The sequence below is a fragment of the Chelonia mydas genome, chromosome 11 (assembly GCF_015237465.2).
Source record: "Chelonia mydas isolate rCheMyd1 chromosome 11, rCheMyd1.pri.v2, whole genome shotgun sequence".
Taxonomy (NCBI): Eukaryota; Metazoa; Chordata; order Testudines; family Cheloniidae; genus Chelonia; species Chelonia mydas.
Genome location: NC_051251.2, coordinates 36,866,162 through 36,880,084, shown reverse-complemented (window position 1 = coordinate 36,880,084; position 13,923 = coordinate 36,866,162). Strand labels below are relative to the sequence as shown.

Below are 13,923 nucleotides of genomic sequence, written 5' to 3'. Positions count from 1 at the left end.
TGTCTTTGTGATAGATCCCAGAAGGTAGTTTGGGGCACTTCCTTTGGGCAGTTTCTCATCTTGCCAACCTTCCTGTTAATATGTATATAAGGTCACTAGGGGGTTAAAGAGATAAACGTTGGCTATATCAGCACTTTTGTAATACAGGTTTGCACTTTAAGGGGTTTGTTAGGTCCTACGATGCTTCTAAGGTTACAGCTGCAGCTAAGAGCACTTTTTTCTATATGTGCCTGGTGAAACATGTGACCTCTTCCCTTAGATGCAGATCTTGATACCATTAGCAAGACCCTTTGTTACCTCAAGACTGATATATACTGTTGTAGTGGGTTTTACGTGGGGCTACATCTTGAGGCCATCTGGAAACTAATGTAGCTAATGTAGAATGTGACTGTCCACATACTAAGCAGAGTTTCATGGCAAAAGCATGTAAGATCAGTGCTTCATGGTCTGCACTGTCTGCTCTAATTCCCAGTTGGAGTTTAGGAGTGCAGTTTTATTCTGAAAAGTGACAATATAAAAATGGCACTTTCTTCATCTTATACGCTCCCTGGGGGATTCAGAATCCTATCTGCTGACATAGAGGCTTTAGTGACAAAAATAACTTTTTACTGCTTTTTACTGCCTACTCATCAGGTCCACAGAGCCAACCCATCTATGAGAGCATGAGCTGTATTCTATTTCTTTGTCTGCGCTATTAACATAACTGTTCACTGAGTTTGTCGGTTACATCTGTGAAAGAAATGAGATTGCATAAAGGGTGGAATCTGACCTTCCAAATCCTTATTATAAGTATGGCTGTCGATTAATCGCAGTTAACTCATGCGATTAAATAAAAAAAATTAATCGTGATTTAAAAAATTATTGCACTGTTAAACAATAGAATACCAATTTAAATTTATTAAATATTTCTGGGTGTTTTTCTACATTTTCAAATATATCAATTTCAATTACTACAGAATACAAAGTGTACAGTGCTTACTTTATATTATTTTTTATTACAAATACTTGCACTGTTAAAATGTTAAACAAAAAAAATAGTATTTTTAAATTAATCTCATATAAGTACTGTAGTGCAATCCCTATTATGAAAGTGCAACTTACAAATGTAGTTTATTTTGTTACATAACTACACTCAAAAACAAAACAATGTAAAACTTTAGAGCCTACAAGTCCACTCAGTCCTACTTCTTGTTCAGCCAATCGCTCAGAGGAACAAGTTTGTTTCCATTTATGGGAGATAATGCTGCCCACTTCTTAATTACAATGTCACCTGAAACTGAGAATAGGCATTTGCATGGCACTGTAGTAGCTGGTGTTGCAAGATATTTACGTGCTAGAGGCCAGTGCCAGATAGCCAGCTGCGCTAAAGATTCATATGCCTCTTCATGCTTCGGCCATCGGTCCTGAGGACATGCTTTCATGCTGATGACACTCATTAAAAAAAATACTGTGTTCATTAATTTAGTGACTGAACTCCTTGGGGGAGAATTGTATGTCCCCTGTTCTGTTTTACCCGCATTCTGCCATATGTTTCATGTTATCGCAGTCTCGGATGATGACCCAGCACATGTTGTTCATTTTAAGAACACTTTCAATGCAAATTTGACAAAATGCAAAGAAGATACCAATATGAAATTTGTAAAGATAGCTTCAGCACTCGACCCAAAATTTAAGAATCTGAAATGCCTTCCAAAATCTGAGAGGGACAAGGTGTGGAACATGCTTTCAGAAGTCTTAAAAGAGCAACACTCTGATGCAGAAACTACAGAACCCGAACCACCAAAAAAGAGAATCAACCTTCTGCTGGTGGCATCTGACTCAGATGAAGAAAATGAACATGCGTTGGTCCGCTCTGCTTTGGATCATTATTGAGCAGAACCTGTCATCAGCCTGGACGCATGTCCTCTGGAATGGTGACTGAAGGTGTAAACAAAGTGTAAACAAGAAGCAGGCCGCATTATTTTCTGCAAATGTACACAAATTGGTTGTCTGAGCGATTACCTGAACAAGAAGTAGGACTGAGAGGACTTGCAGGCTCTAAAATTTTACATTGTTTTATTTTTGAATGCAGGTTTCTTTGTACATAAATCTATATTTGTAAGTTCAACTTTCATGATAAAGAGATTGCACTATAGTACTTGTATTAGGTGAATTGAAAAATACTATTTCTTTTGTTTAACATTTCTACAGTGCAAATATTTGTAATAAAAATAAATATAAAGTGAGCACTGTACACTTTGTATTCTGTGTTGTAATTTAAATCAATATATTTGAAAATGTAGTAAACATCCAAAAATATTTACATAAATGGTATTCCATTATTGTTTAACAGTGCAATTTAATCGCATGATTAATCACGATTATTTTGTTAATCACTTGACAGCCTAATTATAAGAAATGATGGCCAACAAAGAAAAAAACCTTGACACTCAACCCAGGCTAAATTTTCAAGACTTACCACTTAAAGAAAATAGCTTCCATTTGTTAAATAAACTACAACTTGTTTTGGAATCAATGAAAGATGGTGAATATGGAATTTCACTATACTGTGTTTACAGCGCCATTTTTCAGAATCGACCTCACCTTAAGGTATTGGCTTTACCTTATGAAGCTGTAAATGGATTGAGTCCTGATTATTGGAGGTATGTCTTCACTACCAACGTTAAAGCGTTGCCGTGTATCCCGCTGTAAAAAACCCACCCCCAGGAGGGGAGTAGCTACCCACCCCCAAGAGAGGAGTAGGTCTCAGGGGTAGTGCACTATCTACACGGGCACTTTACAGCACTGAATGTGTTTTTTCACACCCCTGAGCAAGAAAGTTTCAGCACTGTAAAGTGCCAGTGTAGACAAGGCCTGAGAGACTGCGGCTGTGTTTACGCTGCCATTTTGAGCGCTAAAACTTTAATCGTTAGTGTGAAAAAACACCCCCATGAGCAAAAAAAAGTTTTAGCGCTGAAAAGCGCCAGTACAGACAGCGCTGTATCAGTGGGAGCCGTGCTCGTTCAGGGTGGTTAATTTTTATTCCTGGGAGAACCACGGCAGCGCTGTAACACAGGCAGTGTAGGCATACCCTGCCTCTCTCGAAGATACTACAGCAGTTGCAGTCAGCAGAGGCATTTGAGGAAGCACCTCAGTAGTTTAAAGAGTAAGCAACTGATGGCAGGGTGTTTCCAGAAAGAAGTCCTCACCTCTGGAAATCACCCTTCTCTGTGGTCTGCCAGAGTCCAAATCTGTCAATCTTCTGGGCACGCTAGGAGGCTCATCTGGGGATTTTGGGAAGGGAGTGGGTTTAATGCTAGAGAGTTGTGATAAATATTATGGTTTTAATTGTGATGGTTGGCAAGCATTTTTATTCTGTTCAGTGGGTGGCCTATCTCATTATATATGTAAGGTGAAATTCTGAACACACTAAAGTCAATAGGAGCTTTGCCACAGACTTCAGTGGACCCAGAATTTCATCGCTTGTGTCTTATCTGAATTCTGTTTTCATGTTCTACAATACAAATTTGTAAAAGCACCTGGAAGACTGACAAATTGAATCAAAAGAAAGAAATAGGTCCATAGTGAGGATTTAATGCCTCAAAGGTGTAATTAAAAAAAATCAATCCTTTCTTCTTAACTATAACATGGAGAACAAAACTATATGAAACCAAATAAATGGATTCTTTTGAGTCACTAAAACTAAAAAAGTCAATTTTTTTTTAAACAGAAAAAAAGTTTTAGCTTTATGATATAATGGCTGGGTAATAAATTCCTGAAATATAGGCATACAATGTCATAACACTCTTAACAATATGATTTAAATGTTCAATTCCATCTAAGACCAAGTGAAAAAATTGATTTTTAGCAAGTAGTGTCTCATCTTTTATATTATCCTATGATGTCATTTTACTTAATTGCATTACAACTTAACTGGGCTCAAACGGGGTTGACAAACTAACCATTATAAATGTTAGGGTACCTCTTACATCATTCCAGGGTGCAGATTTATGAGCTGCCTTGGGGAAAACATTTAATGAGTAGCCCTTTAATAGCGTATTTCTCAGAATAGTAATCTTCCATCAGCTAGAGATTCCAGACAGCCTCCAAATGCAGCTTTGGAATCTGCTCTGACTCAGTGACTATAACGGTTAGTTGAAGTGCACATAGGCTCAAGTTCACAGAAGTATCAGATTTTGTTCCTTTTGTTCTTTATTCAAGATCTTTGTTTCATCATGATTTGCTTAAATATAGCTCTTCTCTTCAGGGAAATTGATCAAAATTGATCTCACCACTGGATATTTAATTGAGGGGGATACATAGAACCAGCCACATGAACTCCAGTTCATCTGTTCTTTTGTATTTTCAGTACTAGTGACAATGCTTTTGGTAGGCTGGTTCCAGTTGTTTGTTTAAACATCACATTCAACTGCAGTATTAGAGTTCTACAACAATAATACAAAGCACTCAAACAGTACTATTCACCCACAGTGCCACAGGTCAGGGCAACTGCAACTGTATTTCCTGTTTATGATCCAGCAAGGGCATCCATTCTTATGTTTCCAGCTCTCCAGCCATCGTCTCTTTTGGACAGAAACAAATGTCTCTCTCCCTCCTTACCTGAGTTTTTCCAGGCTGCACAGCTCCCTGTCTACTCTGTGAATTTCCCAGCAAAGTCAGACTGCTTGAGCAGGCCTACTTTTTCTCCTCAGCGATGGTAGACAGTGTAACTGCTACAGTTAAGTTATCACACAGATCTTTCTCAGCAAGCATGTATACTTCAGGTGAAAACATTACAGAGAAAACATATTAAAACAATAAAAGAACCGACACACATGCTAATAAGCTTACCAGACAACACCCCAACTCCACTAAGGGCTCTGGCCGGTTAACAGTCCTTCACACCCCCAATTAAGGGTTTTTCTGTGGTTACCAGTTCAGAACCGCTTTGACTCAGAACAAGTACCCTCCTGAATCTGAGAGTCACTCCTTTATCCAGCTTGGGTCTTTGAAGAGATGGTAAATAGGTAATCAGCCAGACAATGGGTCTCTCTCTGAGGATGGATCCAGAGGTGGGTAATTTGCATTCTCCTCCTCCCAAGTATTTTCTAGGAATCCCACTTAATTTTCTTTGTCTGGCACATTGTCTCAAAGAGTCCTTTAAAGCTCATAACTCTTGCCAGGGTTTACATTAGCCATGTCTTCTCCTTAAAGAAGTTATATACCATTCCACAATAATACATAAACATTTGCATTCTTTGTACAAATACAACTCCTCAAATACATAAACTTAATTCAGTATGGTTTATTTCAGGAAACTGCCATCTCTGTCACACAAAGATCACAGTATTTTACAAGGGTGAGTATGGATTCCTATTCCCACTTTACTGAAGTGGAAACGGAGGAAGAGTGGTTAAGGGACTTGCCCAAGATCACACACCAAGTCAATGGCAAATCTCCTAATTCACTGAACCACACTGCAGCCTGTATTTAGGAAGATGGGATCGGCAACGACGATGTTAGGGCGTTAATTAATTGACAAAACAGAGGAAAAGGACATGGCCATGCTACAGGGTGCACAGACCTCTCGCATGGATTAACAAGAACAGGCTGAGAGATAAAAAGGTGTTGCCACCATCTCCACCTATTTAACAGTTCTTAATGTTCCTTTCTTCAGTACAGAGGTTGAAGCTAATTTTATTTATGCTGACATTTACGGTGCTTTGTTCTTCATCAACCCACATGCATTATAATGTAGGTAGTTGCTCAGGGTGACACTGGCTTAAATGCTTCAGGGTCTCTGTAAGTGGAGATGGCCCCCAGTTGGCTGATTATCAAAGGGAACGCATACTGTTCAAAAAAGATTCAGACCAAGTTTACATCAGCCTTTGCCTGTGTAAGCTCTAACACAGGCCTCTAGTGGCAGAACACCTACCAGGAGTAGGTTTTCCCAACCAAGATCCTGGACTGGACCCTCCTCAGGAACAAATTTTGAAACATTTCAGATCCAAATCCAGATCCAAACTTCCCAGCTCTGGTTTATCTCTATCATGAACCCGAACCAAAATCTGAGTATGAACTACCCTGAATTTGGGAAAAGTTTGAATACAAATCTTGATCTCAATCCAAATTTAACACCTCACGCCCATCTCCATTTTAAATTATATAGATGTATTTTATGCTCATAATAGTAAGGGATTAATAGCAGCAGTGTAATATAACCATAACCTGCAAGTCACAACTTTGCTGTTCTAGTACTAGACCTCTCTCTTTAGCAAACATCGGGCCAAACTGCGTAGTATTGTCCTGATATCACGTGAAAATCTGGGAATGAGGTTGAGACCATCAAAGTAATTTTCAGATGCGTTCTGAACCAGGATTTGCCATGAACTCTCCAGAACTGATGCATTAATATACTTTATCATCTAAGTCCTGATCCAAAGGTTCTTATCCCATTTGCTAGTCGCTCCAATTGTCTCATTATTAGTGTATGTGTGGAACAGAGAGCTTAATTTGGTTCCTGGGTGTCATATGGAATTGGTCTCTTCTGTACTGAATACGTATTACACTAAACCGTGGTTAAAGAAGTATCATTGCGGGAAGCGAGGAGATAGGATATATTGTTTTTCTTCATTTCTAATTTTTTTTTATTTCTTTATTGATAGGGTCAACTTGAGTAGCAAGCTGAAGGTGTGGGCAATTTACACACAGAAAGAAGTGCAATGGGGCTTTATTATTAATTATTATTATTATTAATTATATTTTTAACAAACACATTGCTAACTCCAAATTACCAAAATGTACAATCCAGTTATTGCCTCTTCAGAAACGATTAATGGTGTCTGTATTTTTAGCAAAGTACTGTATTTTGTGGCTCTGTCATTATTGAAAATTATGGTAACAGTGCAATCTCAGGCATATGAGCTATTAACATTTTAATGACATTTACAAAACAATTAATAAATCAAAATGATATAACATATTCCTAAAAACTGTGACACAATTCTGTCATATTTTATCCTAAAATCATTAAACACATTTAGGGTAATCATCTGAAAAAGAAAAGATGGAAACCTTTTTTTTTTTTTTTTTTTTTTACAATTGATAAACACATCTAATTCTTTTCTTATGTGCAGCTTTGATTATACAACTATGATTCTCCTTTGTCACTTTGATGATCAAGTGCATTGTTCTAAAAATGTCTGTACTTTTTGTATGATGAAATTAATGCACTTTTTTCCTATTGTAACAGCACTATCTTTGGGGGAAAACAGAGATAGTTATGTGTGTTGAGGTCTTTTTTGCAATAGTGCCAATAACCTATTACACATAGCTACTTTACAAAGAAAATCCCAACGTGAAAAATTAAAGGGATGTCAACTAAATTTATGTTTTAGTGCATCCTATGCCATTTTCTTAAAAACAGAACCATATACTGTATCATCAGTTTTGTTTTACTTTTTAAACAAACACACACACATATTCTTTACCTTACTTGTTCAGTACAAGGTACAAAAGCAAGGAATCAGATCAAAGCGTTATGCTAACCTTCAGAGCTGTTGTTCTGACCATTTTCAGATGACATCTTGTCAAAAAATGTTTTCCCACCTTTCGCGTCTGAATCTTTCACAGAAATGATGGAATGGCTCCCAGGCTGATTTTTGAATGTTGGTGAATGCAAACTTCTCTCAATTTCTACTTCCTGTTAGAAGACATTAAGGGGATGTGTGTTCAAAGCTATCAGTAGGAAACAGATGTGGTTTTCTGGGGGAGGAGGGTGTGAGGAGGCGCGGAGTGGGGAGGGGGGCAAGGGGATTCCATTTCATGAGTGATGTTTTCCAATATGCTACAGGGTAAATCTCTTATAACTTTGCAGAGAGTTACAAATGCATGGCTGCTGCTTAGTTTACATTTCAACAAATGGTAATGCCTGGCAATAGCTTGCCGTTCTCATTTGGTTTTTCTTTCATGGTTCCCCCACAGCCCCTCCTCCCCAAGAAAGAGAAACTGCGGTGATAAGTGTCACAATAAAAGACACCAATTGCTCACATAAGATGTATATTTGTTCAAAGAAAAGTGGACAAACGGAATTTCATTAATTGGTATATAACATATATAAACATTAAAAGATGGGTCAGAGCAGACATACACAGTGTGTGTCTTAGTCAACAATTTGATTTTTAATATAATGTTAACCCTGTTACGATATTTCAAATGCATTTTATTAATCACAATGGACCATGGTTCCACCTTTACAGTTACTACAGTTATCACCACAAAAAACGTCTACAGTACTTTGAAACAAAATGAGGGAATAGTTTCTAAACCAAAACTACAGTGTCACTGAATTGGATGCTTTGGCATGCTGTTTGTTCCCCCACGTGATGTGCCACTTAGTACAGACCTGTTCACCATCTTGGGCACATTGGATCTAAAGCTTTGGACAAAGCCTTTAAGTAAGTGAGCTGAGACGGCTCCAGCAGTAAAAATTTACTTTATATTTCAAGGGAATAGGCTGACAGATCCCTGTAAACTGAGAGGTTTCAGAGTAACAGCCGTGTTAGTCTGTATTCGTAAAAAGAAAAGGAGTACTTGTGGCACCTTATGCTATGCATCCGATGAAGTGAGCTGTAGCTCACGAAAGCTCATGCTCAAATAAACTGGTTAGTCTCTAAGGTGCCACAAGTACTCCTTTTCTTTTTTTGTAAACTGAGAGTATAAAGAGGGTACATTTTCCAAACAACTATAAAGCAGAGACATGACAAACAAGTCACTTATTACATTTACTGCTTTTTAAATATACTGTAACTAGAGCTATGTGAAAATGGAATATAACAGCTCATAGCTTTTCAAATACTCTTATTACAGTATATAACTTCCTATATTATATTTTCTCATATCTGTGATCTTAAAAGACAAAGCTCTTTTGATAAACGTCTATTCGGCAAATTTTGTGGCGAGAATGTAAATTAGAGCAAGAATTACTCAACACTTTTTCAGTGTTGTGAAATATTTGAACACACTTAATCACAACATTTAAAGAAATAAAATTTGTTGCTGGTACCTTCCACTCTTTGTAGTATTACTTTATTATCTAAGAGTGTTTACAGAACGCTCAGTGACAAATTACAAGGTGAAACACTCACACATATAAAAGCTTGTATATTGCAGAGCGCTGTTCAAAAGATGTGGTGCCTGATTTTCAGACAGCGCCTCCATTTTTGTATCCATAATGAACTCTAGGTACAAAATTATGGACACAGTTGTCAACAGAAACAAAATTGCTCCTCTGAAAATGCAGGCCTGGCTGAGACCTATCTTAGAACCAACCCATTAAGACTAATAAAGTGGAAATGTTGGGGGAGGGGAGGAGTAGGGTGGCCAGATGTCCCGATTTTATAGGGACAGTCCCAATATTCAGGGCTTTGTCTTATATAGGTGCCTATTTCCTCCCATCCTGATTCTTCACGCTTGCTATCTGGTCACCCTGGGGGATGAGAAGCACTTCACAACAATCATATGCCTTTTTGCATCTATAAGAGATGCTAACTAATCTGACAGGTGGGTGAGTAGCAATGGAGCAGGAACTCTACTAACCAAGTTCACATCAGAATGTTGAGCTTATCCATACCATTATTTTCTAAGCAAAAAGCCAAGTTCGTGAAGAATCCATCCACTGGTGGTATTTAGGTCCTTAGCAAACTCCTGTTGGTAGCTTTGGAAGTCCTAGTGGTTTTATCAAGTCAGGTTGGTCTATCAATATGCCTTGCTGTCCCTTGTTCTTTTAGGGCCTGATTCTCAAGTATGCCAAGACTGCTTCACAACTCTTCAGCAATGCAAAGGAGCCTTAAGATGGGCATAAATTACATTTACACATACCATAAGGGCCCTTTACATTGCCAAAGTCAGGTATTGTGGCTTTAGTGTAAATGAGAATCAGGCCCTTACACTCTATTTTCATTTGATTCACCTTTGAACCTAGAAGAATACTGTACTGGACTTGATTGATCTGAAAACTTGCAATGTAATCCCTGATGAGATGAAGGTACTTACTGCTACTGTATGTTGTACATTTGCACAGTTAATTTTCCTTATTTGGAAAGAAAATACTATACATCTTTAAAGCACAGAATAAGATCCTGTAATTTGCTAAAAACTTTTTCATTTTCTTCAACAGGGCCCTGAAGTATTTCATTGTTACATTGTTTTTGTACTCCAGACAATTTTTGTCTTTATTTTTATGCAAATAAGGCAACGGTGAGCTCTCAGAATCATATGAGCTTATCTAAAATGGCTAAATAGGACATGTTTTAGAACAAAAACCAGCTGACAAGGCCACAAAGAAAAAGACAAATTAACATTTAAAAACAGGCGTGTGTGTATGTGTGATATATATACACACACATAGATATAATTTGATTTCAGATGTATTTCAGGTACATCAGTGATGGGCTTTTAAAAGTCTTTAATCTGAATCAGATGGGAGTACATAAAAGTGATAGTTTAGTTCAATATCATCTTTAGGTACCAGGAAGATTTAAAACCCTTGAAAAACTCACAGTGCTAAAATATAAAAAATAAAATTAAAAAAGTATGATTTTTTTAAGTGACCCATGGCCTGGAGGCAGAGTTCAGGCAATGACCACTCCCATACTGGCATTGTTATTCCAAAACAAAGTATCTGGTATGGAGCTAAATTATACAGTGTAAAAACTAGCTGAATAGAGGGGAAAGATAGCATCATATAAACAGGCAGGGAATCAAGGGGGTCTACTTTTAAAAAAAAAAAACATAAATGACACATTTTTTAAGCATATCAGAATGAGTGGTGACTGAGCAAGATTTCAGGGCACCCAAATGAGAAGCATATATAGATCTAGGTCTCTCTCTTGCTTTAATAGTATTGTGGTGTGACATTCTATACCTTGGGGGAGTGTCCTGTAACCCCCATATTCCTCATTTTTATATAATCGTGATCTTACATATAAAGCATGCCTTGTAAGGTATCAGGGCAAAGGTTATGAACTGCTGAATGTCATCTCTCTCTCCATATATGTTTAATATTAATGCATATGAAGTTATGAGAGTTGTATTGTATGGTTGTCACTAAAACATGCTGTAAGTTGGGGAATCAGCCAGATATTAGCTCCACAGAGGCAACAGTAAGGAAAAGTAACCAGCATCCGGGTGTGGTGTTAAACAACCCATCAACAAGGGAGCTACAATTCAATGACTCACCTGTATGAGGTGGAATTGCTCAACCAGGCAAATCGCTCAACCTTGCCTGGAGACTCATGCCCACCCAGACGTGCCTGGACTTGTGTTTTCCAAGCACATGGACTGAGAGTATAAAACCAAACATAGGGGGCCCACGCTTGGCCTTCCTCCTTCACCCACCTACGCTGCAAAAAACAAGGACACTCTGAAGACTGCAAATGAGGACCTTGGCCCAGATTTCAAGGGTGAAATCTGTGTACTATGAACTGCAATATCCAGTGGGGTGAGAAAAATTGCTTAATCTAGATGTTGCCCAGTCTAATAGGGTTGAGAGTTTAGATTGCGTGCTTATATATATATATATATATATTTTTTTTTTAGATTCATAGATATTTACGTCAGAAGGGACAATTATGATCATCTAGTCTGACCTCCTGCACAACGCAGGCCACAGAATTTCACCCACCACTCCTGCAAAAAACCTCTCACCTATGTCTGAGCTATTGAAGTCCTCAAATCGTGGTTTAAAGACTTCAAGGAGCAGAGAATCCTCCAGCAAGTGACCCGTGCCCCATGCTACAGAGGAAGGCGAAAAACCTCCAGGGCCTCTTCCAATCTGCCCTGGAGGAAAATTTCTTCCTGACCCCAAATATGGCGATCAGCTAAACCCTGAGCATATGGGCAAGATTCACCAACCAGATACTACAGAAAATTCTTTCCTGGGTAACTCAGATCCCACCCCATCTAATATCCCATCACAGGCCATTGGGCCTATTTACCATGAATATTTAATTACCAAAATCATGTTATCCCATCATACCATCTCCTCCATAAACTTATTGAGTTTAATCTTAAAGCCAGATAGATCTTTTGCCCCCACTGCTTCCCTTGGAAGTCTATTCCAAAACTTTACTCCTCTGATGGTTAGAAACTTTCATCTAATTTCAAGTCTAAACTTCCTGGTGGCCAGTTTATATCCATTTGTTCTTGTGTCCACATTGGTACTGAGCTTAAATAATTCCTCTCGCTCTCCGGTATTTATCCCTCTGATATATTTATAGAGAGCAATCATATCTCCCCTCAACCTTCTTTTAGTTAGGCTAAACAAGCCAAGCTCCTTGAGTCTCCTTTCATAAGACAAGTTTTCCATTCCTTGGATCATCCTAGTAGCCCTTCTCTGTACCAGTTCCAGTTTGAATTCATTTGAATTATTTATTTTATTTTATTTTATTTTATTTTGGTAACTAAATCTGACATTTTGTCTATCACTTACACTTAAAATCTATCTTTTGTAGTCAATAAATGTGTTTTACTGTTTATCTTTACCAGTGAGTTTGTGTGAAGTGTGTGGGAAATCTGCTCAGATTTTGCAAAGGCTGGTGTATATCCACTTTCCACTGATGAAGTGGTGAACCAATTAATACATTTGCACTACTCATCTTGAGCAATGCAAGATGGTATGCTCCCAAGGTACAGTGCTGGGAGCTGGTGGGTTTTGGCTCTGGTGCCTTTCTCTGTTTGATTCATGAATGGCTCTGGAAGCATTCATGCAATATAGCTGGGCGTGGGGCTCCACATGCTGTTGTGCTGAGTGGTAACAGCACCTGGAGGGGATTGCTGCTGGTCACTAGCAAGGCATTGTTAGAGACAGCCCAGGCTGGAGAGATAAAGGAGCACAGTGGTCCCACAGTTCCAGGCTGCACCCTGGGGAGCCCATCACACATGGTTGATATTACTTCCTTAAAATGCTCATCAATATTGCTCTGTGAGCTAGGGTCAGATTTTCATAAGAGTTAAGGACCCACAACTGGGGCCAGATTTTCAAAATAGCTGAGCTGCCACTTAGGTGCCAAAACAAGTAACCAGACTTTCAGAAGACCTCATCAGAAAGGGTTCTCAGCACTTTTAACAATCTGGCCATTAGTGTCACACTCAGTGTTCCCTCTAATTTTTCCCACCCATGTGTGGAATGAATTTTGTTATGTGCACCAATACAGAAGTGATGCGTGACACATCACCTTCATATTGGTGCACATAACAAAATTCATGTGGCAGGGTGGAGCCAAGGGGTTTGAACTGGGAGAGGGGGCTCAGGGCTGGGGCAGAGGGTCGGGGTGCAGAGGGATGAGGGCTCTGCCTGGGGATGTGGGCTCTGGGGTGGGGCCCGGGATGAGGTGCTCAGGGCTGGGGCAGCGGGTTGTGGTGCATGGTGGGTGAGGACTCCGGCTGGGGGTGCAGGCTCTGGGGTGGGGCCAGGGATGAGGGGTTTGGGGTGCAGGCTGTCCCGCGGCTACAGTAGGGAGAGAGGACTCCTCGGAGCTCTCTCTCCCCACAGCAGCACCTGGACTTGGGGGGGAGAGGTGCCGCTCCCCAGTGCGGCAGCTCCAGGGCTGGGGCCCCAGGACAGACACCGCTCCCCTGAGCGCGGTAAGTCTGGGTCAGAGCTGGGTTGGGGCTAGGGGAGGAGCGCGTCTCCCCCAGTTGTGGCAGGGATGGGCCGGGCTTAATTGGAGCGGGTGGAGGGGTGTCTCTACCTCAGCTGCGGCAGGGCCGGGGCCGGCAGGGAGAGGAATTTCTCCCCGCTGCAGCCTGAGCACCTGCGAGGTACTTAATAGACTGCTGCGTGGCCGTGCAGTTTAGAGTGAATTTAGATCACAATGGGAGCTTCTGGGTGTTGAGTAATTTTGAACCTCTGCCCCCTGATGTTTGTGGGTGTGGAGCTCTTGA

The 13,923-nt window shown here is 39.7% G+C and overlaps 1 protein-coding gene and 1 long non-coding RNA gene across 2 annotated transcripts in view; one reads left to right on the top strand and one right to left on the bottom strand.

Annotated features, from left to right (window-relative positions):
• XIRP2 (xin actin binding repeat containing 2) overlaps positions 1–13,923 on the bottom strand; it is a 154,364-nt gene that overhangs the window by 60,297 nt on the left and 80,144 nt on the right. The window contains exon 2 of the mRNA XM_007056607.4: positions 7,528–7,681. Coding sequence (XP_007056669.3) covers positions 7,528–7,681 — 154 coding nt within the window. The remainder of the gene's footprint in view (positions 1–7,527; positions 7,682–13,923) is intronic.
• On the top strand, positions 4,966–7,196 carry LOC119567365. The gene is made up of 3 exons (XR_005227341.2): positions 4,966–5,051; positions 5,294–5,338; positions 6,645–7,196. It is a non-coding gene; the product is annotated as an uncharacterized LOC119567365 (long non-coding RNA).